We start from the raw sequence: 27,615 nt of genomic DNA, 5'->3' as shown, positions 1-27,615 counted from the left end.
TGCATATTTGAAAAGCCAAATCAAGTACACCGGGCTCCGGGGCAGGTGTCGGACTTGGCCTCCCTCGGGCCCAGAAAGCCTTCCTTTCTCCAAACAGCCCCTGCCACCTGGCCTTCTCCGCCCCGCCCCCCGCCCCCACCTCTAGCCCAGCAAAGCCACAGGCTGACACTGCCTCCCAGCGCGCTGCTGGCCCAGCCTGGCTGGCTCTAGGCCACTCATCCGAGGAATTGAGACAGCGAGGTGGTCCCCCCTCAAAAAACCCTCAGTCCTTCCTCCTTTGGTCTCCCTTATTCCCCCCGCATCCTTTCCTACTCTGCTCTCCTGCTCCAACGTGGTTGGGGACCCTCAGTTCCAGTCCCCCCGCAACCTCTCTTTGCTGGGTGTCGAGGGAGGGAAGGGCTGCCGGGCCCAGTGGAGAGGAGTGCTCGCGCGCGGGCACCGACTTCGGGGTGCACGCCGCGTGCGCCTGCCTGGGGGGCCTCCACGTGGCCGAGCACCGCGGGGTCCTGGCAGCGCCCCCCTGGCACACCGGGCTGCAGGCCTAATGCTTGCAGGTGTACATGAGCTCCTCCTGCACGCACTGCTGGCACTCCACGTAGCAGCACCACTGCACCTGGCAGTGGCAGGAGAAGGCCACCAGGCGGCTCTGGGTGTCGTAGCCCCGCCCGCAGCACAGGCTGCTGCAGCTGGCCTCCCGGGAGCACACCCTGCCCGCCGTGCCGGGCGAGTACTTGCTGGGCCGGCAGAAACTGGGCGAGTCTTCCATATAGACCAGGTCCCCGGGCCGCGGGGCTGGGCCCTTGGTGGGGCTGCCTGGCCGGGCGGGCGCCCACAGCTCCAGGCGGCCCAAGGCCTCGTTGGTGGCACTGGACACCTTGACAGCTGAGTCATAACGCAGTTTTAGCGCCTGGCCCGTCTCGCGGAACGGGGCGAGCTGCTTCCAGCAGGTGCGCACGGCACAGGAGCCCGACACACCGTGGCACTTACATGTGGTCCTGAGGCCACTCTTCACTGCCTGCGAGGAGAGAGGGAATGCAGGCGTGGTCAGGGCCATGGCACCGGTGTAGGCCAGTGTAGACCCCGTCGGGGGCGGGGCAGCAGGACGGGCAAGAGATGGAGGGAAGAGGGTGAATGGGACCCAGGCTAGCCCACACGCCACCTTTGTGCAAAGTAGCTCGAGGCCACCCTGCCGCTGGGCCAACGTGCCCGCCTGGCGGAGAGCAATGTGGGCCGGATCTCAGCCCCAGCTCCCTCCCTTGGCCCAGAGTTCTCGTGGAGTGGAAAACCCGCACAACTGAACACGGCAGCCCTGGTTTACCCCGACTCAGTGATGAGGACACAGAACTCCATTTGCTAGAGAGCTTGAACCCTCGCCTCTCCCAGCCTCTCGTCCCGGTAGGCTTAGACACCTTTTACCCTCCAGTCCTCCCACTACTGTGTGTCCTCTGCTAAGTCCCTCCCCTTCTGTGGGCCTCCTCGATCGTCCCATCTGTAAGGTGGAGGAAGAGGTGATGTTGCAAAAGATATCAAAGTTTTCAAACGACGTTGGCTTCCAGGATGTCCGGGAAGGACAGTCTCTGGCACGGGGACCCCTCTGCAAACAGGTTTCTGCCTCATCACGGCCGCATCCCAAGCCTGGCTCCCACCCGCCGCCCAGCCCGCCGTGTCGCCCAGCACCCTTCCCTACTTCCCGCTACTTGGTACTGGTGTGCTGGTTGAAGGGGTGAGGTTCCTCCTGGGACAGCTCTGTGTGTGCACTGAGGCGCACGGCAGAGGCAGGCCTCCTGCCGACCCGGCTCCCTGGCCCTGCACCCTGGCTGGGGCCAGGCTTCGGGCCTCCCGGCAACGTGCTCACCTTGATGCCCACGTGGGTGTTGTGAGCGTCTGCCCGTGCCCTCAGGTCTTTGCTTCCTCTCTTGGGCCCCAGGAAGTTGCTCAGGAACTTGGTGCTGTACTTGAGGTTGTCGCCGCACACGCCCCACTGCCAGGCCTGCCGGCTCTCCAGGCCCGGAGAATCATCACAGGTGCAGCGCTCCATGCGCCCGGCGCTGCAGGCCCGGGCCAGAGTGTGGGTGAGGGCAGCGGAGGACATTGCATACAGGAAGGCCGTCTCCTTGAAACCTGGGCCGGGCACCCGGGTTGGGGGGGGATCCGGGAGGGAGGGGAGAGAGGGGGGTCAGAGGCTGCCCTTTACCCTCTGAGGGCAGAAGAGCTGACGGGGGGGGGGGGGGCGTGACGAGCCAGACGAGGGTCATATGGACCTGAGGACGTGGCCCGGGGCACCCTTGTGACACCCGCGCCTGAGACTCGGGCTGCAAGCTGCTGCCCTTTAGACGGAACTTTCAAATTCACTATGGAGCGTATGCCCGGGCTCCCAGGGCGGCAGACAGGAGCGCCTGACTCTACGGGACACACGAGAAGGCTGAGATGCAAAGAGAAGCGACTCGGCACCTGGTGAGAGGCAGAGCGGGGGCCAAACCGCTGATCTCGACCCGAAGCCCGCGTGTGAGCCAGCTGGACCCATTTCTGAGGCCCCCGGTCCCCTGAAATATGCTCTGTGGGCTCCCTGCGTTTCAGGACGCCTCTGAAATGTCGCTCTCTGCTACCTACCGTGGAGCGGACCTAATGACGGAGTGACCCTGAGTCTCCCGCGTGACTTGTTCCAGACTGACCATCCCATGCCCTTCCGGGACCGTCACTTCTCTCGTGTTCTTGTGGGCCGTGGTGCAAACCTGCCCCCACCCCCGCCTGCTCTCCAGCGCACCTGGGTGCTGGCAGCACCCTTTGGGGAGTAGCAGCAGCTCCGTCCCAGGCCCTTCCCCACCACGGACAGCAGCTGGCCTCCCATGTACTATCACTGCCTTCTTTTTTTTTTTTTTTTTCTCAACGTTTATTTATTTTTTTTGGGACAGAGCGAGACAGAGCATAAACGGGGGAGGGGCAGAGAGAGAGGGAGACACAGAATCGGAAACAGGCTCCAGGCTCCGAGCCATCAGCCCAGAGTCTGACGCGGGGCTCGAACCCACGGACCGCGAGATCGTGACCTGGCTGAAGTCGGACGCTTAACCAACTGCGCCACCCAGGCGCCCCTGCCTTATTTCTTTTAAGTTTATTTATTTATTTTGAGAGAGAGAGAGAGCACAGGTGTGAGCAGGGGAGGGGCAGAGAGAGAGGGAGAGAGAGACGAGAGAGAGAGAGAGAGAGAGAGAGAGAGAGAGAATCCCAAGCAGGCTCTGCACGGTCAGTGCGGAGCCCATGTGGGGCTCGAACTCACGAACCGCAAGATCACCATCTGAGCTGACCTCGGACACTTAAGACTGAGCCACCTAGCTGCCCCCATCGCTGCCTTTTTGTAAAAGCCCCTTGCTACTTGGTGACAGAGTCACATGATGACCTGTTTCCCCCGTGGGCTGTAAGCTCTCCAAGGGCAGAGGGGGTCTCGTGCAGCTCGGTGCCTCCGGCATCCAGCACCGTGGCTGGCTCGCTGCGAGCCTCACCGGACACTTAGTGAACGAGGGGTGGGAGGACGCAGCAAGGAGGGAAGAAGGCCGGGTGTGAATGGAAGGGGAGGAGGAAACGGTGGACCAACGGATGCGATGAACAAAGTCACGGGCATGAGTAAGCACCTGAATCCGGCCTGCCTCAGGGTATTCGGCCAACTATTCCCTGCCTTCCACCCTTATATGTTCTTGTACCTTGTTTTGCGTGTGTGTGCATGTGTGTGTGCGCAGGAGGCTGAGGGAGGGGACTGGGGGGCCACGCAGCTCAACTGTGGGGTCCTCCAGGATCCAGGAATGGGCTGGGCCTCCTCTTTCCCTGTATCTCCCCTGCTCCTCCACTCCCCCCAAGCTGAGGGAAAGACTGGGCCTCATTAACTCCCAGGACTCTTCTCACTGGGACTATGCTAGGTTCACAAGGGCAGCGTGGCCTGGGCCCAGGGGCCAGGGGAGCAGGAATGGGGGCCTTGTCCCCAGCCCCCCAGCCCCCTCCTCCCTAGCCCCTTTCTCCCCAAGTGCCCTCCTCCTCCCCAGCCCCCCTCCTCTCCAGTCCTCCCCGGCCCCCCAGCCCCCCCATCCCCAGCTGTCCCTTCTCCCCAGGCCTCGTCCTCCCTAGCCCCCCCACCCTCCCCCAGCCCCTCCTCCCCAGCACCCCCACTACCTCTCTTGAGCAGGCCTGTCCTCCCCTCCAGACTGCAGTTCCAGCGCTCATGTCGGAACTGAAACTGGCACTCGAGCAGGCTGAGGTGAGCAGCGTCCTGCAGGGTCTCGGCCAGGCCGGGCTCCCTCCGGCAGAGCTGTTTCTGTCGGCGGGACAGCTTCAGCAGGTCACACGGCTTCAGGTGGGCCCCGCTCTGTGCTGGGGCCGCAGCGGTGCCCAGCCCTGGGAAGGGTGTCAGGACCTCCCGCCCGGTCAGGCTAGAGAGAGCAAAAGAGGGAGCTAGTGACCCTCAGGGGACACGATGGGGGAAGGGGGGAAGGAAGACATGGGACAAGCAAGAGGAAAGGGACCTCCTAGGGGGCTTCATTTATACCCTGCTGGGAGGCAGGCCAGCCCCATGGGGTATGTGCCCATTTCACAGAGTAGAAAACCCAAGTGCTTATAACAGGGTCTAGTGCCCAAGTTTTCCAGACGCCAAAGTCTCTGCTCTATGTCCCAACTTGGCCCAATCATAAAAATCATCTGGGTGCTTATTAAAAATACAGATGCCCAGAACCCACGATTGGCAATTCTGACTCTATTGGTCTGGGGCGCAGCCTGGGAATCTGTATTTACTACACATCTTGGGCGGCTTCTATGATCAGGAAAGTTTGGGGAAAAAACTGCATGTAGCGCGACTGCTGCCTGGAGGGTAGAGCCATATTCCTAAGAGGGGGCAGGCGGACAGGGGTAGATGTTGGGCAAACACTCAGCAGCTTCTCTGAGATCCCTCTCTCCCTTATGTTATATTGCTGCCCATGGAATCCCATGCCGACCTAGCCTGTTTCCATAATTCCCAGATCTTCAACCATCTGGCCACTCAGTGCCTGTTACAAAGGGATCCTGAGGGAATACCTGGATGGATGGAGGAAGGAAGGAAGGAAAGAAGGAGGAAGGAAGGAACAGATGGATGGATAAACTGGCCGATGGCTGGATGAATTTCCATCAGGCCGTCAGCCCCAGTCTTGCCGTTCTACTATATCTGAAGTTCATGGATTCTGAAGTCAGGCTGCCACTTCTTAGTTGTGTAAACCTTGAAGCCTTGGTTTTCTCCTCTGGGAAGTGCAAAGAGGATCCTTTCTACCTCCTGGGCCCACCACAGTGCCTGGGACACTCTGGTTCACCTTTCTGCCGGTTAGAGTTTCTCAAGATTCCTTCCTCTTGCAAGGTGCTTTATTCTCCAACCTGGGCAGAGTCTTCCCTTTGTCCACATAAGGAAACACAGTTTTATGAGGAGGCAGTGACTAGCCCGAGCCGTACAGCAGATGAGCAGCAAGGCAGGGACTACATTAGAGTTCCTTTTCACTCTCCCCAGAAGCTCTCTGAGACGGTTCTCCTGTTGCCTATCCTGTACCCTGGTGGTCCTCAGCACGGGTAGAATATATACCATTCCAGACCCAGGCTAGAGGAAGCAGCCGCCTTCTGGAACACGCCAGCCTCATGGCCAAGATGATGAGCAAAAATGAAACGAGGTGACGGCTCCTAAAGCTCCTGCTTGGATGTGGCCCTTGTCACTCTTGCTTATACACCACGGCCAAGGCAAGCCCTGGCCCAGCTGCGTGGTCAGAGAGGCACATACTGCATGGAACCAAGGGCCCAGCTCTCCTGTTTAGGGCCACCTGACCCAGCCAGGACATCTGGCTGGATGCCACACTGCCCCAGGGAGAGTGTGGGATCTGGCCAGGCCCCAGGTGCCCCCAGAAAGTGCCCGTAGATTCTAAATCCATCAGATGCAGCCAACCCAGTGTGGAGCATATCTCCGAAACCCCTGAGCAGAGACAGATGCTATCAGGCTCCTCCTGGCCCAGCCTGGCCCTAGGCTCCCCTGCTAGACAGGGTGAGGGCAGGGACCCGTTAATCATTAATCTTGGGGCAAATGGGTAAATTTCCGGCCCACTAGGTCTACACCCAAACCCCTCCCTGCAGCCTGGCAGGAAACCCTTAGAGCTTGACCCTTGGCAGGTCCAGATGTCAGCTCTAGCTGAGGAGGCCCCACCCTGACTGGCTTCCAGTGTGAAGGGCGCAAAGGGAGCAGGAGCCATCTAGCCCCTCACAGCAGGTGCTGGTGTGCGGGAAAGCTGCTCACACCGTTCCTGTGTGTTGGAAATTGGGACCTCCCTTGTAGCAGCTGATTGACAGGTGAGAGAACAAGCAGGGAGTGATGGCAGTTTGGACCAACGGGGCTGCGCATCCTTCAAGGCCTGTCTCAAACGGCATTCTAAGAACAATACGATGGTATCATTATAGCTATATGATACCTTATATCTTATCCTATACAGTCTATATTATTATCACTTTTTGAGCGCTTCTTCTAAGACCTTTAGCTTGCAGACATCTGTTGAGTTGGCTACCCACTGCTTCTTCCCAGCTACATGGATACCATGGGGTCGGCCATTTCATACCACATGACCTTGCTGCTCTGGCCTACTGATTGGACCAATGAGGAATCACATGACCGAAGCTGGGCCAATCAGTCCTTTCTCTGGGAATTAGGAATTGGAATGACGAGCGCATACGGTTGCTTTCTCTCTCTTCCTTTCTTTGGGCAATGGGGCCTGTAACTCAGGAGATAAAAAGAGGAAGCTGGCCCAAAGAGAGAAAAAGAAAGAACCAAACACATAGAGGGAAGCAGAAGTGAGAGTAGGAGGGAGAATTTGGGGAGCTTTTCAGCCCTGGCCCCAGAGTCTTCCTACAGGCGGCTGTGTTCTTGCCTTAGATGCTCCTATCTGTAGTACAGTGTAAAGGCCAGGAGTTGGCTGTCCAACTAAGGATGCTGTCACTGATCACGACCTTCTGACAGCTGTGGAGTACCAGCATGGCCTCGCCTGCACTTGTGAGCCAGGCTCAGCAAACACCCTCTCCCCCATCCATAGGCACCTATTTTTTTAAATTTCGTTTAATAGGCCCTGTGATTGATGGCCCCAGAAGTCCAGTATAAAGTCGGTTAATTTTATTAGCAGTAATGACACTTAGTAGCGATTAATGGTCAGGAAAGGCAGCCAACCGCATAGAGGCCTCAGGCCACACTGGGCCCTGGTCTGCCCAGGGCTGCTCTCAGAGAAAGCTCTCTGGCACTGCCTTGGGGACCCCCACAGGACCTAGGAAGACAGCTGGGAGGTCTTCCAGGACCCAGTTTGCCTTTTATTTATTTTCTGTGTCACAGCTGGGATCCTGTTTCCTTGGACGAGACAGTGCCAGGACATCAAATTTGGAAAACACCGTATTTCCTCCGGTGGTGTTAGTGAGCTATCCTCCACATGCCCTTCCCTTGGCAGCTACCAGGGAAGGCTTCTTCCCGGACCTCAGGAGCATTCCAGGCACTGCAGGCTCCAGTCTGATTCAGGATCTGTGGGCATGATCCCCTCCCCTTGAAGAAGCCGCATTCCCTGGCACCCCAGGCCCGAGAACCCCACCCACCCGCCTCTCTGCAAAAACTTAATTGCCCACACGTCAGTCGGGCCCCATGAGAGTAAGCCGTATACCCGGAAGAGATCAAGTGAGCCTCATCAGTCTTACGAATTCAGACAAAATTTGTTTTCATAAAGATACTGCTCTGTGGTCAGGTCAGATGCCATCAGCCACACAAGTAGTCAGTGTTCTGAGCTGAAGAGCAGGGGCTGAGTAAGTTGTGAAGTTGCTAGCTGCTCTTCTGGGCTGTGGGACAAGAGTTCCTTCAGGCTTCTGCCTGATTCACGTGTTCCTGAGCCCTCTGGGACCACACCATCCCTCCCCCCTGCTGTATCTGCTTTAGCCCAGCTGGTGTCCCCCATTCCTGCTTCCAGTCGGGCTCCTCAAGGCTGACTTCCAGCGCCCCTTCTCTTGTCAAGAAAGCAACAACCCCATGTGGCCAACTCCATTCTCCTCCCTTCTTTGCGTCCCGCCTGTGACTCTCTGCTCTCTGTACCTTCAGGCCAAAGCCCTTAGTGTAATAATAAGGCCACAAGCCCCCACCCCTACACAACAAGATGTCCCTGGCTTTGACTCCAGAGCATCCACAGCTACTCCCGGGGCCACCCTGTCTCCACCCAGCGTGGGAAAAGTCAAGGGTGCCCCTGGGGACTTCATCTCACCTACCCCCCACCCCCACCCCCAGGCCTCCTCTGCGCACCCCGGCCCCTCCTGCCCTGGCCCTCCTTTCACTCTCTAGTGCTCACCCCATCCACAGTTTTGGCTGAAGCTGCCCCATCTGGGATGACCTTGAAGGAAGGAAAAGAAGGTTCTCCCAGGACTTGGAGAAAGTGTCCCAGGAAACTGCTTTCAGTTACCTTCCGCAGGACCCCAGTCACCACTAAACCCCAGAAAGGAAATGGAGCTCACCCTGGAACGGTCACCCACCACCTGCTGGAGTAGAGGGACCCAAGGATCTCAGGCCCCCAGAGCTGTTCTGGCCTGGGTGGCCTGGTCCCAGTCTGCCTACACTCACTGGTGACCTTGGGCACATCCACTCTGCCCCTGAGCTCATCCCAACTAACAAATACACACTGACCAGTGGGAGACCATGACCGGCCCAGATTGCTTGGGTTCCAGTCCCACTTCCGTCTCTTACTCGTTGTGCCACCTTGGGCGAAGCACTTCACCTCTCTGTGCCTCATCTATAAAATACAGATAACCACAGTACCTACCTCACAGGGTTGTCAGGAGGATTAAATGAGTTCACCTTTGTACAGCTCTGAGAACAGTGTCCAACACCGTAAGCTCCAGGCAAGTGGCACTCTTGAGCACTCGCTGTGTGCCAGGCGCCAAGCTGGCTGCTGGGACCTGCTCCCGCCCTCGAGGAGCTCACAGTCTAGAAGGAACTTGGTTGCACTCAGGACTACTCCAGAATTTCCCAAGGCCCCAAGAAGCAGAAGAAGGAGAAGAAGGCTTTGAACCAGCCCAGCTCCCCATGGAACAATCAGTAGCTGCTCAGGGATCAGAACTCTTAGCTCCATCTGGGTGAGAACCTGACCTTGGCCAGTCCTGTCCTGCCTGTAGTAGGAGGCCTGGGGGGTGGGGAGGAGGCAGAGGAAGCTCCCAGGGAGCACCCCTGGCCAGCTGGGGAAGACCTGGCAGCTGTAGTGCATTTCCCATCACTTGGGGGTGCTCCAGGCTCCATTCTTCCACCCCCACCCCCACCCCTGTTTCTGGTTGAGAAGTTTGATGGTTCCAGGATGTGGGTGACTGAGTGGGTGGGTAGTGTAGGACAAAGCTGGCACTTCCCAGGGCACCAGGTAATGCCAGCCTGTCTGGACCCTTCGCTGGAGGGGCCAGGAGCTGTGCCTGGCACCAGGGACCATGCCAACTGTGGGCAGCTGCCTGGGAACCAGGAAAGCTTTGCCCTGCCTGAAGCATTGGCCTTGGCCCTGCAAAACCCCATTAGATGCTCCTGATAACAGGCTTCCGCTGCAGGGCCATTTGCATGGTAAGCGTTCCCTTTGAGCTTTCATCCCAAACATCTCAGCCCACCGCTCCCAGCCCTGACTAAATCCCCCTACACGCGCGCACACACACACACACACACACACTCCCCACCCCCACCCTGTGCTCTCCACCACCCATCTCTTCCCAGTAGGGGAGGGTTGCTGAGGGCAGTGCCTGCCCAAGAAGAGAGGGCATAGGGGCTCTGACAGTCCTTCTGCAGAAGGGGGGGTACCTTCAACACCCAAGCTTCTCTCCCCACTTCCGGTCAAGCTGCGTGAACCCACCCTGAGGACCGAATCTGGTCACCACCTCCCCGCTAAAGCTCATCCCCGGAGCCATGTCTCCCAGCCCAGCCCAGCCCTGGCTCAGACAGAAAAGAGCCTGGCCCAGCTGTGGGCTTTGTCTCTCCAAGAACAGCTCCACTTCCTGTTTTACAGCCGCAGACCCGGCTGCCCGCTGAGGGTGGCATCGGGGAGACGTGTGCTCACAGCTAAGTGGGCAGCAAGCAGCCCATTCAGCAAGCGCGCTTTGCATCTCAACAATCTCGGGTATTTAGAGCTTGGCCAGTGCAACATCTGCGGAGGAGATGCTTCCCCCTCCTCCTGACTCTCTCTCCCTCTCCACTCCAGCTCAGGCAGAGCTGGGAAGGGGGAACCTTCATCCCTGGTGTGCATGGGGCAGGCGGCACAGTGGCCGTGGAGGGTCCCCTTGTGCAGAGGACCCCCTCAGGGGCTGAGATTAGGAACGTCTCCCCCAGCTCCCTGCCTGGGTGCAAATGCACACCATTTGAATTGTTGTGGTTCAAGGCTGGAGAAGCCTTTTGAGCTGGCCCAGGTCCAGAGGTTCTGCCCTGAGGACTCCTGGGAGGTATTCCAGAGGCTTCTGGGGGCAGGCAGGAGGGCAAGGGGTTTGCCAAGTGTAGGTCTCTGCTTTGCTCTGTCTGGTGCCCTGGGAGTTCACGTAATATTTATTGTCCAAGGTGGCCCACTGGGTTCATGGCGGGACTAGGACTGTGCCCCGGGTCTCCTGATTGTTTCTGTCAAGCCCGGCAGTTTCTGCTTTCAGTTTCAACATAGCACTTCAGGGAAGCAAAACCCAGTCACCACCGCAGCAAATGTCTAGGATGAAAGGAACACAAGACAGGTTGCTTTGAAAGGAAGGCAATCTGGCCAGGACTCTTCTGAGCCCCTGGGCAGCTAAAGGGAGGAGAGATGTATGCTCAGTTTCTGTTTGGCTAAAAATCAGAAATAAAGCTTAGAGAAGTGGCCTGCCTATTCATACTAAAGTGTGAGAGTCTGATATAATGCTAGTGCCTGAGAACATACTTTGCTAGATAGAAGGAAGATCAAAGGAGAGGGTCTGGGATCATGAAGAAGCTAAAGAGAAAGGGGAAGCCTGGAGTAAGGAGAGAGAGGGGTAGAGAAAAGGGGTGCTAGAAGCTTTAAGACAGGCTCCCCCAGCTTCTTGGGTTCACAGGCCCAGCCCTGACCCAGCGGAGGAGCAGTTTAGGGAACATGGGACGGAGGCTTTAGGGAAAAGCAAGTAGTCGTTGAGTCTCTCCTTGGGGCGAGCAGTGCCCCCACCCAGTTCTGCCCACCATGAAACCCTGCCTCCAGGGTTGGGTAACTTTGGCCAAGTTATTGAACCATAGTAGTTGACCAACTAACCAGCTTGGCAGGCTCTTGAGGGGTCACCCTCTGCCCCACGGACAGGCAGGCAGGCTCAGGCCGGGCTGGGCACCCTGGAAGGGCCAGACCCCTGGGGGAATGCGCTGCGCGTGATCACTGTGTGAGGAGGAGAGTTCCACTGTTCGCAGCCTGCTCCAGGAAGAGATGTCCATTTGTCCCCCCACAGGGCCCAGGGATGGTCCCCACCCGCACACCTCCCCTCTCAGCTCCAAGGGGAGCAGCAGCCTCCCGACCTGGTGAAGGAGCCACTCCCTAAGTGTGCCCAGGGAACCCCAGAGTGGTCAGGACAGCGCTCGGGATGAAGGTGTAAGGGGGTCCCTTGGGAACAGAGCAGGGACCCCCCCCACCCCGGGGCAGGACCAGAACAGCTTCCCACCTTGGACTGTTCTGGACTCAGGGCCAGCCACGGCTGTAGCAGGGGGGTCCCTCCCCTCAGGGTAGCCAGTCTTGGCTACCACAGTCCGCTCCATGCTGGAATGGCTCCAAGCCCTCCTTCACGCTGTAACCCCTGCCTGGGACGCCTCTCCCAGTCCAAAAGCCCTCCCGGATCCCCTGGACTCTTTTATGGTCACGGCCCTTTTCAACACTTGACTCACAATGCAAGGAATAGGAAAGGTGATCCTAAGGCCCCGTCCAGTACCAGCACGCTCTAATGCTTATCTGTCTCCTCCAGGAAGCCCTCCTTACTTGCCAGCCCCATCTCTCTCTCTCTCTCTCTCTAACCATCCCCTTTCTTTGTCTTCTCTCATTTTTACAAATATAACACCCTTAGTTCTGCATGGCTGACACTTTTTCTTCCTCCTCAGAGCTGCAGACAGGTCTCTCCAAGTAGGCTGTTAGCCCCTTGGCAGAGGTCCTGGTTTCTCATACGCGGCGGTCCCCCATCCCCAGCTCAGATCCTCTACCCCAAGCGGGTGCTCCTCAGACACCTGAAGGCCGCATAAATCCCTTAGATGTCCAACCCCAGGTGGGGCGTGTAGCTCCAGGCTGTCCCTCAGCCTGCCCCGCCCCCACTCCCACACCCTTGTCCTCCCTGGGTCTCACCCCAAAGCTGCAGGGGCCACCCCACACCCCAACCTTCCCAAGCTCGGCCCTGCAGGCACTGGGAAGGCGTGGCTCTCAGACTCGGATCACTGATGCGTGCTCTCCCCAGAGTCGGATCTCAGGGCCCCCCAGCCTTGGTCAGTCGGACCCCGAATCCTCTGGCTGCCGGCTCAGCCCCTGAGGAGAGTGGGAGAGCCGGTCTGTTCCCTCTCAACCTCAGTTCCTGGGGACGAGTTGTGCCAGGCAGCTGAAGCCTCCCTTTGATACCCAGTGAGGACCAGACAAGAATTGGCCCAAATCTTTCTGATGCATAGGGGTACATGTACCCCAATGTTTATAGCAGCGCTTTTAACAATAGCCCAAGTATGGAAAGAGCCCAAATGTCCATCAACTGATGAATGGATAAAGAAGAGATGGGGGGCGCCTGGGTGGCTCGGTCGGTTGAGTGTCCAACTGGCTCAAGTCATGGTCTCACGGTCTGTGAGTTCGAGCCCCGCATCGGGCTCTGTACTGACAGCTCAGAGCCTGGAGCCTGCTTCGGAGTCTGTGTCTCCCTCTCTCTCTCTCTGCCACTCACCTGCTCCTGCTCTCTCTCTCTCTCTTAAGAATAAATAAGACATTAAAAAATTAAAAAAAAAAGAAGATGTGGTTTATATATACAATGGAATACTACTTGGCAATGAGAAAGAATGAAATCCTGCCATTTGCAACAACATGGATGGAACTGGGTGGTATAAGTCAGTCAGAGAAAGACAGATATCATATGTTTTCACTCCTATGTGGAACTTGAGAAACTTAACAGAAGACCATGGGGGAAGGGAAGGGGAAAAAGTAGTTTCAAACAGAGAGGGAGGGAGACAAACCATAAGAGACTCTTCAATACAGAGAACAAACTGAGGATTGATGGGGGGCGGGGGGGGATGGGGGATGGGGACTGGGGGATGGGCTTTGAGGAGGGCACTTGTTGGGATGAGCGCTGGGTATCATATGTAAGCACTGAATCACGGGAATCTACCCCCAAAACCAAGAGCACACTGTATACACTGTATGTTAGCCAACTTGACAATAAATTATATTTCAAAAAATAATAATAAATAGAACTCCGCTGGCACAACCTCTAGAGGTGACACGTGCTAAAAGTTTACCACAGGTTACAAACCTTTATCCACAATTCCAACTCCAGAAAGCTCAGACGACTACAAACTTTGGTGCAGTTATGGTGAATTCATATGGCAGCGAGTCCTGACCTGAACCAAAATGAGAGTATTCATGGTCTTTATTTATCCTCACATGCAGATGTTTTTCTGCAAAAAAGTAAAGTGTCTAATTATGGGGTCCTGCCCTAGACATGGCATATGCATTATATTGTCTCTCTAATAATTAAAAATTCTTGAATTCTGACATGACCTGGCATTAAAGGGAATGTAACTGTCAAGAAAGCAGACCTTCTCTGCTCTCGCCCTAAAACTAGTCTCTCTAGAATTTCCAGGACTCTGGGGGCACCTGGCTGGCTCAGCGGATAGAGCATGTAACTCTTGCTCTCTGGGTTGTGAGTACAAGCCCCATATTGGGCATAGAGTTTATGGAAGGAAAGAAAAGGAGAAAGAAAGAAAGAAAGAAAGAAAGAAAGAAAGAAAGAAAGAAAGAAAGAAAAAGAAAGAAAGGGAGGGAGGGAGGAAGGAAGGAAGGAAGGAAGGAAGAAAGAAAATAATTTCCAGGACTCTGAACGTGGTGGTTTAAGAATATTATGGCTCTTTGAGACTCTCCACCCTCCCCCTTGGGTCTTCATCACTCCAGTGAGGGGGTCTGTCCCATCCCCCAACCCATCTCAGCTGCCACCAGGATTCCCATGGAAGGTCCGCTGTGGTTGACTTCTGGAGTCTGAATGAGGCAAGTCTCTGCTTTCTGCTTTGTTTCTACTTCCTATCCTGACAGAGGCCAGGTCATGACCAAATAGTGTGTGCTCAAGAGAGTCAAGTGTAAGCAGAAGAAAGAGCAAACATGATGGGGCAGAGGAAGGTTCTGGGGGAGAGGAAGGGCCAGCGAAAGGGAGGGGGCTGCCCATTTGGACTTTCACTGAACACCATGAGGCAACGCCAGGAACTGTGGGAAACTCAGCCAAAAACAGGGCCCCCAAGACCCTTGCCTAAAGGGAGCTATGCGTGAGTTGAAGACACAAGCACGTGGAAAAGAAAACGGACAACAAAACGAGAGTTTAAGACACACAGTGCAAGAGATGCCCAGGGCATATGCCAGGTGAAGGGTATGGGTGATGGAATGGAGGGCCTCAAGGGTCAGAACCACCCAGAGGGAGGCAGACCCCGTCAAGCCCCAGGTCAACATGAGGCAGGGAGGACGAGGTTGGCTCTGGATTCTGACAAGCTAGAATTCCAGTTTTGGTGCCAGGCGACTTTGGGCAAGGCACTTGGCCTCTCCGAGCTTTGTTCCCCACTCACCTATATGAAGATAATTATTCCAGCACCACCTCCTGGGATGTCACAGTGGTTAAATGAGATCGTGCACATAAAATGCTGAGCACAGAAAGGATTCACATTATACAATGATGAGGGCAAAGATGAAGGGAGAAAGGAAACGAAGAGGCTCCTTAACTTGGGAGGCTCTAAGACCAGATTGCTCGATTTCTTGAACTCCTCATACATAGACAGCATTTCAGCACTTTTATATATGCTCATTTAACTGTCACACTAACCCTGCAAGGTAAGGATTCGCCCATTTTATAGATGAGAAAACTGAGGTTAGAACAGTTAACTGACTTGCCCTGGGTCACAGTTAATGAATGGTTGGATGGAAGATTGGAATTCAATCTGTGTGACTCCAAGTCCAGTGCTCCTTACGCTGTAGTAGGGCTTTGGGCTGCCTTTCTCCCTGCTTAGGCTGATGCCACGGTGGGGTTCACCTTCACAGCACCCGGCCCACCTCCTCCCGAGCCCAACTTCTACCTGATCACAGAATCCTAAAGGCACCAGGCTCTCTTCCTTAGGGGGTTCCAGCCCAGGAGCCCCCTGCCTTGCCTGCCCTCCTGAGCCTTAGAAAATCCATCACTATCCATGAGGAGGCTGGTTTGACCCTGAGCCCAACGGCACAGCCCAACTTCTGGGGGGGGGGGGTGGGAGGGGTTACAGCTTAGCCAGGGAGAAGCCGGCCTAAATTCCTTCCCCAAACACAATGATTCTTATCAGTGATGTTTGCCTTTCAATCCAACACCCCAAAGCAGTAAAATTTCTTCTACCCTTTCTTCCCTCCAACCCTGTTTTCCTCAGGACCCAATCAACTTCTAAAAATGTTTTCAAATGAAAACAATACCATCCAAATATATAAAACACGTAGGAATACATCTTTTTAAATTATTCGCAAGACCTGCGTACTGAAAATTGCAAAATATTGCTGCAATACAATTTTTTTTTTAATTTTTTTTTCAACGTTTATTTATTTTTGGGACAGAGAGAGACAGAGCATGAACAGGGGAGGGGCAGAGAGAGAGGGAGACACAGAATCGGAAACAGGCTCCAGGCTCTGAGCCATCAGCCCAGAGCCTGACGCGGGGCTCGAACTCACGGACCGCGAGATCGTGACCTGGCTGAAGTCGGACGCTTAACCGACTGCGCCACCCAGGTGCCCCTTGCTGCAATACAATTTAAAAGCCCCCGATAAAGAGATACGCCTGTTTATAAATCAGCAAATTCAATATTGTTAGAAGATCAATTCTTTCTATAAATTGATTTATAGGTTCAGGGCAATCCCAGACAAAATCCCAGCGGGCTTTCCTATAGATACTGACAAGCTGATTCCAAAATTTATGTGGAGGGGCGCCTGGGTCGCTCAGTCAGTTAAGCATCTGACTCTTGATTTCGGCTCGGTCATGATCTCACAGTTTGTGGGTTCGAGCCCTGTGTCAGGCTCTGTGCTGATGATGCGGAGCCTGCTTGGGATTCTTTCTCTCCCCCTCTCTCTGCCCCTCCCCCACTCAAGCTTGCACTCTCTCTCAAAATAAATAAACTTAAAAAGTGTATTCAAAATTTATGTGGAAATGCAAAGGACCGAGAATAGCCAAAACAATTTTAAAAAGAGAGAACTTGGCTTCAACACCTACTACACAGCTACTATAATCAAGACTATATGGTATTGGCATAAGGATAAATATATAGATTAATGGAATGGAATAGAGAGCCCAGAAATAGGACCTCATATATTCAATCAATTAATATGTACCAAAAAGTGACAACAGAGGTGGCTCAGTTGGTTAAGCTTCTGACTTTGGCTCAGGTCATGATCTCACAGTTCATGAGTTTGAGTCCCTCATCAGGTGAGCTCGGGCCCCACTTCAGGTGACCCCCATTTCTCTATCTCTCCCTCTCTGTCTCTGTCTCTCTCTGCCCCTTGCTCACTTGTGCCCCCCCCAAAAAAAAGGAAAAAAGAAAGAAACAATAGACCTAAGTGTTAAGAGCTTAAACCATAAAGTTTCTAGAAGAAAATATAAGAGGAAACGTTTACAGCCTCTGAGTAGACAGACATCTCGTGGATAGGACACGAAAAAAGCACAAAGCACATAAGAAGATGAAAATTGTACTTCCTCAAAATTAAGAACTTATATTCTTCCTAAGAAAATAAAAAGGCAGGGGCGCCTGGGTGGCTCAGTCGGTTGAGCCTCCGACTTCGGCTCAGGTCATGGTCTCACGGTCTGTGGGTTCGAGCCCCGCGTCGGGCTCTGTGCTGACAGCTCGAGGCCTGGAGCCTGCTTCAGATTCTGTGTCTCCCTCTCTCTGACCCTCCCCCATTCATGCTCTGTCTCTGTCTCAAAAATAAATAAACATTATAAAATATATTAAAAAAAAAAAGAAAAGAAAAAGGCAAGCCACAGATAGGGATGAAATATTGCCGATACTTTCTGACCAAGGACCTGTATCCAAAATATACAAAGAACTCTTACAAATCAATAATAAAAAGACAAATTACCCAATGAAAAAGATAGCCAAATGATTACCATGTACATGAAAAAATGTGCAATACACCATTCATCAGTGGGAAAATGCAAATTAAGACCACAATGTGATAGCAGTAAGTACCTATCCACTAAAAGGGCCAAAATTAAGATGGACAGGGAGGCGCCTGGGTGGTTCAGTCTGTTAAGCGTCCAACTCTTGGTTTCGGCTCCGGTCAGGGTCTCACGGTTTGTGAGTTCGAGCCCCATGTCGGGCTCTGCGTTGACAGTTCAGAGCCTGCTTGGGATTCTCTCTCCCCCTCTCTCTCTGCCCTTCCCCACCTCAAACTAAGTAAATAAACATTTAAAAAAATTTTTTTAAAGATGAACAATAGCTGACAAGAATATGGAGTAATTGGAACTCTCATACATTACTGTGTGAAACAGTATCGTCACTTTGGAATACTATTTGGCTGTTTCTTATAAAGTTAAACACAGGCATACCATACGACCCAACAATCAGGCCCTAGGTTATTTATCCAAGAGAAATAAAAACATACACCCGCATACTTACATGTACACAAACGCTTACAGCATTTGGAATAGCCCCAAGCTGGAAACAATACCAATGTCTCTCAGCTGGTAAATGGATAAACAAATTATAGTATATCCATACAGTGGAATACTACTCAGTGATTAAAAAAAGGGGGGGATGTCCTACTGATATGCCTAACATGGGTGAATCTCAAAAACATTATTGTAAGCAAAAGAATTCAGACACAAAAGCTATACCCCCTATGATTCCACTTGTATGAACTTCAACGGGCAAAACGAATCTATAAGGACAAGAAGCAAAGAAGTGATGGTCTGAGGCTGGTGGGGGAGGGTTGATTGCAAAGGAGCCTAGGGATCCTTTGGGCTGATGGAAATGTTCCCTTTAGTAGTTGTGGGGGTGGGCACACGGGGTATACATCTGTTAGAACCCAAACTGTGCACTTAGGATGCTTGCATTTTACTGTATGTAATGTTGATGGGGGGGGGTTAAGTTTGTGTCTTGCCTCTTAACAATGATGACACCTCTACAACCCAAGAAGATGGTTAGAGGGCCAGCCACCACCCAAAGTGAGCCTGTACAGGCACCCAATCAGGCCCTTTCATTCATCGTCTCAATTAAGCCTTGCATCAGTCTTTAAGGTAGGTATTGTATCACCCATAGCTCAGCAAGGTTAAGACATTCACCCAGAGTCATACAGCTAGCAAGACAGGAGGCTGGGATTTAAACTCAGGTCTAGCTGATTCCAAAGCCTGTGCTTTCATAAACTTCTCTGTATCATCCCTAGAGAGGAAAGAAACCCAAGTAATGCAGAGATCACACATTTTAAAAGCACCCCCAAAGTCTACCAGGATTTGAAAAGGTGTATCCACAGGAACTACCTCTACTTACAAAGCCACTTTTCACATGATACAGTGCATGTTCATTTATAAAACACCACACAAGTTAATATTTGCAGAATTTCCAAGCCATCCAAACCGACATAGAAGCTCTTGAGTCATCCTAGACTTCCAGGCCAGGTTCAGCCCATTAGAGTTAGGGAACCACACGGCGCCTGGGTGGCTCAGTAGGTTAAGCATCCGACTTCAGCTCAGGTCATGATCTCACGGTCCGTGAGCTCGAGCCCCACGTCGGGCTCTGTGCTGACAGCTCAGAGCCTGGAGCCCGCTTCCGATTCTGTGTCCCCCTCTCTCTCTCTCTGCCCCTCCCCTGCTCGTGCTCTGCCTCTGTCTCTCAAAATTAAATAAACGTTAAAAAAAATTTAAAGAATTAGGAAATCTAGGACCTCCAGGTGCCATAGATCTTGGAGGCAGTGACCTAAGTGACCAAGCAGGGGAGGGGGCTGCCCTCCACTCCTTACCCCCTCCAGCTCCTTGTGGCTGCCATTCCCCTGGGTGGTCACACAGCATTAGCTCTGGAGACTCTTGCTTGGAGGGCAAAGAGCCCAGACTGGAGGCAGAACCTGGTGTCTATCCTGCCTCTATCCTGCTGTGTGACATAGGGTGAATCACTAAACTTTCCTGGCCTTCGGTTTCCTTTAGGGAACTATTTACAGCATCCTGTATACCTTTAGAATGGCTCTGGGAATCAGATGAGAGAGAGAGAGGCCGTATGAGAAAGTGATTTGTAAACTGAAACACTAGTTATTAGGGCATTATCAGCATGACCACAATTCAGCTCTGGGTTCATACAAAAGCCCCAGAAGCAATTGCTGGCTTACTGTGGTTTGGGGGATGATGGCTGCCTCATTTGAAAAATGGAAACAATAATACATGACCTGTTTGAAACAGGGAGTTGGACCCCAGATGCTTCTGGGACACTTTCAACTCTTAAATCTATGATTCTATGATTTCAAGGACCCCAAGAAGATTGGCCTCACCTGCGCTCCTGATGTTTGAATTTTCTTTTTCTTTTTCTTTTTTTTAATGTTTATTTATTTTGAGAGAGAGATAGAGAGAGCAAGCTGGGGTGGGGCAGAGAGAGAGGGAAACAGAGAATGCCAAACAGGCTCTGTGCTGTCAGTGCAGAGCCCGACATGGGGCTAGCACTCACAAACCATGAGATCATGACCTGAGCTGAAATCGAGAGTCGGCCGCTTAACCAACTAAGCCACCCAGGCGCCCCTGAATTTCCTTTTATCAAATGCCCAAACACTTCATCTTATAATCAGAAATGAGATTTCAAATGCAAATGACCTGGAGAAAGGAGAAGCGGATTGCCTCTCATTCTCACTATGGTGTGGATGACTGATACCAGATTCCTTCCAGAGAGCAAATTCTGATGGGAAGCTGGAAAATCTGGCCTGACTGAGTCACACTAGGGCTTCCTCGTGGGAACTCAGGCTGAATCCTGTCCAGTCTCTGAGACTAAACACATAATAGGGCAAAGCCTCAGTTTTAGCTTATTCTCTATTTGTCCAGTTCCCCACACTGGGGTGGTGGGGGCTTGAGTCTATTTGGTCAGCTTTGCCTAGTTGGGTTCATGACCTGGAAGAAATGGCTCCAATACTCACATGATCCCTCTCAACCCTAACCCAGGCCTAATCAACCATCCCCTCCCACCCCGATTTCCAAGGCGCCCCCCCCCCAAGTCTCAAATTCTACCCCTGTGCACTGCTACAAACTCCTTTCCCTTTCAAACCACACCAGCCAGGCTGGTCCAGGTCTCCTGGAGCCCCTCTCCTCTCACCGCATCTGGCCCTCGCCCCATCTCCGGCCCCCAAACCCAGACAAACAATTGTGGAAATGAGCTGGGGTCCAAGAGGATGCAGGGACATTCGTCCCCCTGTTCTCCATCCCGGCTCAGAAACCCCTGTCAGGGCCAGGATATCAAGAGACTATGCCCAATCTCTATACTAATAATAATTGCTGGCATTAGTTGAGCATTTACTATGTGCCAGATACTGTCCTAGGTGCTTTACATGTACTAATGCACAGAATGCTCATACAAAATAGGCACTCTTCTCCTCATTTTACAGATGAGAAACCGAAACACAGAGAGGTTAAGTGACTTGGCCAAGAGCACACAGCCAGCAAGTAGCAGGATTATATCCTGCCTGCTGAGGCAACAACTGTGCCTTCAAGCCTGAAGTCATTGGCATACAGGTTGGTACACTGTTCTCAGTGCGGAAATAGAGCTCAGTTCTATCCAGTTCAGCCCCTTCTTTGTCCAAATGAGGTCACTGAGGCCCAGAGACTGGTCTTCCCAGGTCACCAGCAAGCTGAGCTCAGACCTAGGGTCTGGGCTGACCTGCCTACCCCCACCCATTATATTTCAGGAGAGGCCCCCTGCTCACAGCCAAGGCACGTTTTAACCAGGGGTCATGACCCGGAAATTAGCCCACAGCCCACAGATGGGCCCGTGCAGGGACTTCTCAGATCCTTACTCGCCCTCTCTGGCAGGTCCTTAAGAACAGTCTGGCAGGTCACTGGCTTGGTGTTTCATTGCCTTCGCTTTAGTCAGACTATAAACCTCACCCTGATTTGGAGTGAAGATCACAAAAAGTGACAAGATTAAAGTCACAGACTGTACACATTTGGAGCGAGCTGTGGGTGGAGGTCAGGGAAGCGCCTTGGCAGCCACGACCCCACCTCCCACCCAGGTCCCTGGGTCAGAGAAGGAGGGTCAGAGAGAAGGGACAATTGCCCTGTAACTCGCACTGCATTCAGCCGCTGCTCCCGCGGCTCTCTCCCCAGGTGTCTCCCCAACTCTGATCCTCCTTTTCCAATCACGTACGCCTCCTCCCTTCTGACGCTCCGTCGTTCTCCCCGGAATTCACCCGACGCCGGGGCTGAGATTTGGTTGGGCTTCCCTAGCGGAAGGTTCCCTCCTGCATCTCCAGCTGACACTCCCCGGGGTCCGCAGGTCCGCGTCCCCCCCACCACCCCCGGATCCGCGCGATCCCCTCCCCCGGCCGGGGTAACACCCCACCCCGCCCAGCCACGCAGCCCGCAGGGTCTCCATTCTGCAGGGGGAAGGGCAGAGAGAGGGTGGAGAGAGAGCCCGAGGCGAGGACTGTGGCTGGACGGAGACCAGGTTACAAGCAGACAGGGCACAGAGTGAGGATCCAGCGAGGGCATCAGAGCGCGCGGGAGGGACGCCTGCACCCGCAGGGACTGGGTGCGCGGGACAGATGGGGCCGGGGTCCGAAACCTGTGCAGAGTCCGGGAGCTCGGGCGGGGGTCCGAGACCGCGCGTAGCGGGCGGGATGTGGTCTCGGACAGGGCGGGGTGGGAAGAGCGGCGGCGAAGAGGACGGAGAGTGGGACACCAGAAGGTGCGATCGGGGCCTGAGCGGGGAAGGGGGGGGGAAGCCAGAGACCGAGCTCGGGGCGCGAATTCCGACAGCCGGCCGGGACCGGGGCCCGCCGGGGGCTAAGGTCTGAGTTCGAGGTTCCCACCGCGGCCGGGACCAGCGGGAGGCAAAAGTTGGCCCCGCTCTAGCCGGAGGAGGGGGAGGCCGGCGGGCCGGGGACGCGGGCCAGGGGCGCGGCGGGCACTGACCCGAAGTAGGCGGCGGCGGCGGCGGGCAGCGCCAGCAGGCAGAGCGCGGCCAGGGCCAGCGCGGGCGGGGGGCGCATGGTGCCGGCGGCGCGGCGCCCTGTCGCATCTCCTCGCGCCGCTCAGCGCTCGCAGCGCCGCCACCAGCCGCCCGTGGGGCTTTAAACCCGGGCGGGGCGGAGCGGGGGTGGGGGAGGGAGCGACGCTGGAGGCCCCCCCCCCGGGCGGTGAGCCCCCCGCCCCATTGGCCCCGCCGGCCTCGCCCCGCCCCCGTCGCGGGTGGGGCCGCCGCCCGGGGCCCGCCCCCGCCCCGCCCCGCCCCCATCCTCCCGTCCCAACCGCCCCAGGTGAGAGCTCACCTGTCGCCGCGCCCGCCGCGGAACGTGAAAGCCCCCCGGGCGTGGAGAGGCGGGGATGGGGGGACGCGGCGGAGACCGGGGAGTCTCTGCATCTCCCCGCGGGGTGGAGGGAAGCGCAAGAGTCTCTCCCCCGAGGTACGGGAGTGGGGGTCCCCTGAAGAAGGGCGGCTCCTGCAATCTGCGGAGAAGCCGTGTGGTGTCCGCTGTCCTGCGCGGCGGGTGTGGGTCTCTCTGCCCGGCCCCGGGACTTTGAGGGGCAGGGCCGCCCTCCCGAAACGGGAGATCCACGTCTAATGGCTGGGGGAATCCCTGCTGTCTGGAAAAGGGAATCCTGGAGGGGCGTCTCTGGGGGGGGGGTGGTCTCTTAGGGCAGGGGTGGGGGGGAAGGATCCCTCTTTCTAAAAGGGAGACTGTGTCAAGGGCAAGGTGCACAGCGCGGGCCTCAGTGGGCGTCTGACAAAGTGTTGCTGTTCACTGGACAAAAAATCCAGATTCTCTGGATCGTGGGGCAGGAAAAGCATGGGTGGGAATGGGAGGGCCGGGGAGGAACCTGCTTTCCAAAGTATATGGCTGCCAGAACCTCCGTCAAACAGGATAAGAATCTCCATTATTGGGCCACAAAGCTCTGTCTTGCTTATCCTTTCTGAAAGTTTAACCCCAGTTCCTCCAGCGAAGGTGCCGTGATCAAAGCAGCAGGTGACACGTCATGAGAGAGACATACTACCAATGACCCAAGCAAGATTTAAAATGCTTTTGAGGGTCTTGAACACTGGGTCAAATCAAGCAAAACAAAATATAACTTGCACCCAATGTCAAGATCTGCGCGCAAAGTTTCCCAAACCTCAGCCACGCGTGTAGAACATCAGGTGACAGTGACCTTGGCTTTGCCGTGGACACCAGTGTCATGGGGGCCTGGGAGACTGGTGGGGAGACGGCAGCTTCTACGTCAGGCAGGATTCGCAGAGGAAGCCCCTGCCACAGTGAGCCTCTCTGAGCTCAGTTTCCCTGCATACTGACTGGAGGGATTAGATGATCGATGATCTCTAACAACTCGGTCAGCCCTCTCAGTTGGCATGGTTCTGTTTATTGAGGTGCACAGCCCAGTGTGCTGAGTGGAGACCTAGAGTCAAATCATGTAAATCGCAAACCCTGGATATGAAATGGAGATGATGATGAATATCTCACAGGACTTTTGTGAAGAGAAATATGATGCCAAAGGCCTCCCAGGGGCTAGTGGGTTGTTACAACAGCAGGCAGGACACATGGTGTGCTGGTGTTTTACATGTTTTCAGAGCAGGGGGTGGGGGGTGGATGGGTGTCTGATTTGTATCATTTGCTGACTTCCCGCGATGGAAATATTCCTACCATGGCTGATTTCAAGATGCCGATGTGGCATCATCCCTGAGCTCCTGAGTTAGGAAGAGATTTGCACGATTGGTTCTGCAAACCGGTCAGAGCTGGCCCCAGCACACCACTGGTAAGACCTTGAACCAGGCTCAAGGAGGCTCAGAGGAGGGGAGGGACAAGCTAAACCAGTGTGAGTCAGGGAAGAGGAAGAGCCCCCACCAGGCCCCACCACACCCAGTGGGCACCACCAGAGTTTGGGCAGGTGAAGAGGGAGCAGATCCAGCAACCCCTCCTAACCTCATGCCCATAGCACACGCCCTTATACACCAGCACGTACACAAATGAGCATGAGCCTGGGGGGGGGGGGGGGAGAGGGACGAACACATTCTCCCAAAGTGACACATTCTCAACGTTTCATAAAAGTTGCATGTTGAGGGCCGCCTGGGTGGTTCAGTGGGTTAAGGGTTCAACTTTAGGTCACGATCTTGCGGTTAGCAAGTTTGAGCCCGGCGTCAGGCTCTGTGCTGATGGCTCAGAGCCTGGAGCCTGCTTTGGATTCTGTCTCCCTCTCTCTCTCCCCTTCCCCCATTCGCGCTCTGTCTCAAAAATAAGTAAACACTAAAATTTTTTTTTCATAAATAAATCATTTTTTAATGTTTGTTTATTTTTGAAAGAGAGAGAGACAGAGAGCAAGCAGGGGAAGGACAGAGAGAGGGAGACACAGAATCCAAAGCAGGTCTCAGGCTCTGAGCTGCCATCACAGAGCCTGATGCGGGGCTCAAACCCATGGACTTTGAGATCATGACCTGAGCCGAAGTCGGACGCCCAACCAACTGAGCCACGCAGGTACCACCCCCGCACACACAATTTTTTTTTTAAAGTTGCATGTTGACATCTGTTGGTTAAGTCTGTGGTGCAGAGACTGGAGGAAAAGCATCAAGGTGGGATTGAGACGGTAGTGGCTAGAAAATGAGATACACATAGGAAATATCCGGATGGGTATTCTTGAGCCCTCACCAGCCAATGGCACGGACCCAACCCTTGGTGCCTTCCTCCTGATGTTAGGACTGCGTAGGTCTCTGCCTGCTGGGGTGACTCCTGGCTTGCCCATGAAGGCATCAGAGTTATGCTTCTGCCTCCCACCGCCTCTGACGCCAGGGCTTCAAAGAATTACCCAGGCAGCAGCTCCTATTACTGATAATAATTCCAGCAGCAGCCCCTGTGTGTCGTGTGTGTGTGTGTGTGTGTGTGTGTGTGTGTGGTCTGGTACCTGGTCTCACTGAAGCCTCCCACCCACTGTGAGGTCAGGGCAATCATGATCACCATTGCAGGTGAGGAAGCTGGAGGTTCAGAGAGGTTAAGTAGCTGATGAGGGTGACCCTGTAAGTACTAGACACAGGAGTTGAGCGCAGCCCCAGTAAAATGGTCACACTGGTTGTGATCGGCGGTGGCTGGCTGAGGACTGCCCAGGCATAGCCTCACTCATGGTGGCCTTTCCATAATTCATCCTTACGAAGAAGCATCGTGTACTTCCTAAGGGGCTCCCATCCGGAGGGGAGGTTTGTGCCGAAAGCATATCACCTCCGTAGTTGTGGGACTGTGGCATCCCCGAGGAAGGACATGAGGGGCGGCCCTCAGGACTCATAGCCTTAAGCCATAAGTGGTTCGTTGCTCTCCCACCCAGTGAGCTCCTTAAGGGCAGGCCCGAGCCTCACCCAGGACCCAGCACATAGTCAGTGCTCAGAAAATATGTATTCTTGCCGGCTTATAACTGGGCTGTGGCCTTTGTGGGGGGCTGCAGAGATATATAAAGTGTTATACTGACAAAATGCATGCTCACAGCATCCCCTCCTAAGCTCAGACACATGTTCCATCACACACACACACACACACACACACACACACACACACAACTCTGACACTGTGCAACACAAGTCCAGGCATTCAGTGACACACAGACTCCCCTGCACCTCCCCCACGGATGTCTAAATTCCTAGGAAGACCCACAGCTGCTCTTGGACCCACAGGTTCACACAGGTATGCAGGAGAAGCATTCTTAGACAGCCACATGCACCTACCTGTCTCCATTAACCAGCCCAAGGCAGCCACGCTCAGTGATAGTGTCCTCCCCTCCCCCTGCATGCACACACACACACACACACACACACACACAGTTTGGAGGGTGCAGGCATGTGCCTGAATGGCTTGCAAAGGCTGCATTAAATCCAGCTCCCAGGTGCCTGCAGACCTCCCTCCTCTCCCTGAACCCTGTCCCCAGACCAGGCTGCCCCTGTCTGATTCTAACCTCAGGAAGCATCCATCTTTGTCTGGCCCCAGGGCCCCCAGGACTCCAAACCCCAGCTCAACCCAGGCCCCAGGCAGAGCCCAGCAAACACACCGTCCCCTAAACTCATAACCAAGCCACGAGTGAGTGGAAATGAGGAATTCCAGACCGCCTATCTCCCTCTAATCGCCCTCACGGCTGCACAGGAAATGGACTTAACCCGACAGGAAGTGGGGCAGGCGATGCCCCGGCAGCTGTGAGGGGAGCCACCAGCACCCAGGCCAGTCCAAGGCATGGCTGCTCAGGAGAGGTGGAGGCTTACCCATCTCTCTGTCTGTCCTCCCTACCTCCTTGTGACCCAGCCTTCTCTGCTGTGGCCTTATGCTGACTCCTTCCGTTCTGACTACTCCCAACCATCCTACCTCTGCACATTTGAACCAGACTTAACTCTCGCCTGCATTGTTTCACTGTGAGGTAGTGTGCTGGGCATCACTGTCCCCACTGTTCAGAAATGACACTCAAGTCTTGAAAGTTGAGTAACTTCCTCAAACTCACTGGCACTTGATGATTGGGGACTTGACGTTTCTAGAACATCAGACTGAGATAGGACTGAAACTAACTGGGGACAATGGGTTACCACATCCCACGCTCAGGAGGCTCAAGGCTGTGTGTGAAAGCAACAAAAAAAGATGGCGGAGAAAGATACCAAAATGTTAAAATAAAAAAAAATGTGGGTGCCCAAGAGGTTGAAAGTCCAAGTAGAAAAGGTTTTTTAGCCCCTTTGTATTTTCCAAATCTTCTATTATAATGAAAGCATTCTTAACATTTATAATGGACATTTCTTAAAAGGGGGATGGGACAAATACCCAAGAATAAATCTCAAATGATAGGACTTGAAACATTGGCAGGAAAGATATTTGGGAGAGGAGGGAGAGGGACAGGGGAAAGGATTCCTGGATGTCCTCCTATGGCACCCGTCTGTGTAGGAAGTGCCCCTGTCCACTCCTGGGAGCTCACTCCAACATTGGCAGATTTTCCTCACCCATGGCGATTCCAATTCAAGGCCTTCTTGCCTCAATTCCTCCTTCCCTTCCTCGTTTTCTTCATTCCAGAACAACACCCCGAGAAAAGGTGGTGTTAGGTGGAGGATGGTATGACCCCTGACCCCATGAGGCTCTTCTCCAGCCCTTCATACAGCAGCATCTTTGAGCTTAGGCAAGAAACTCTACATGCAGAGGGGTGCCCCTTAGCATACTCCCACCCAGCCACGCATCCCGTGCCGAGAACAGCGCATTTCCTGCTGTG

General features: G+C 54.3%; 1 protein-coding gene across 1 annotated transcript; it reads right to left on the bottom strand.

The window, feature by feature from the left end:
- Positions 1-541: 541 nt before the first annotated feature.
- Positions 542-22,400, bottom strand: WNT9B (Wnt family member 9B). The gene is made up of 4 exons (XM_047080403.1): positions 22,324-22,400; positions 4,159-4,415; positions 1,856-2,121; positions 542-1,015 (listed from the first exon to the last, which is right to left on the bottom strand). Exons 1-4 carry the CDS (start codon positions 22,398-22,400, stop codon positions 542-544), a joined length of 1,074 nt encoding a protein of 357 aa, XP_046936359.1.
- Between the last annotated feature and the right edge of the window lie 5,215 nt (positions 22,401-27,615).

Source organism: Lynx rufus, unplaced genomic scaffold, assembly GCF_022079265.1.
Source record: "Lynx rufus isolate CCGP_SWC_20201006 ecotype Redwood Valley unplaced genomic scaffold, mLynRuf1.p SCAF_18, whole genome shotgun sequence".
In the NCBI taxonomy this organism is placed as follows: Eukaryota; Metazoa; Chordata; class Mammalia; order Carnivora; family Felidae; genus Lynx; species Lynx rufus.
This window is presented reverse-complemented; position numbering and strand designations above follow the sequence as displayed.

What these genes read in the sequence shown, in the direction of transcription:
- WNT9B (XM_047080403.1), bottom strand. Translation starts at nt 22,400, where the DNA reads ATGCGCCCCCCGCCCGCGCTGGCCCTGGCCGCGCTCTGCCTGCTGGCG. An exon ending in GCCGCCGCCGCCTACTTCGG is followed by an intron (nt 4,416 to 22,323) that starts GTCAGTGCCCGC and finishes TGCTCTCTCTAG; the next exon opens with CCTGACCGGGCGGGAGGTCC. An exon ending in GACAGGCCTGCTCAAGAGAG is followed by an intron (nt 2,122 to 4,158) that starts GTAGTGGGGGTG and finishes TGCCCGGCCCAG; the next exon opens with GTTTCAAGGAGACGGCCTTC.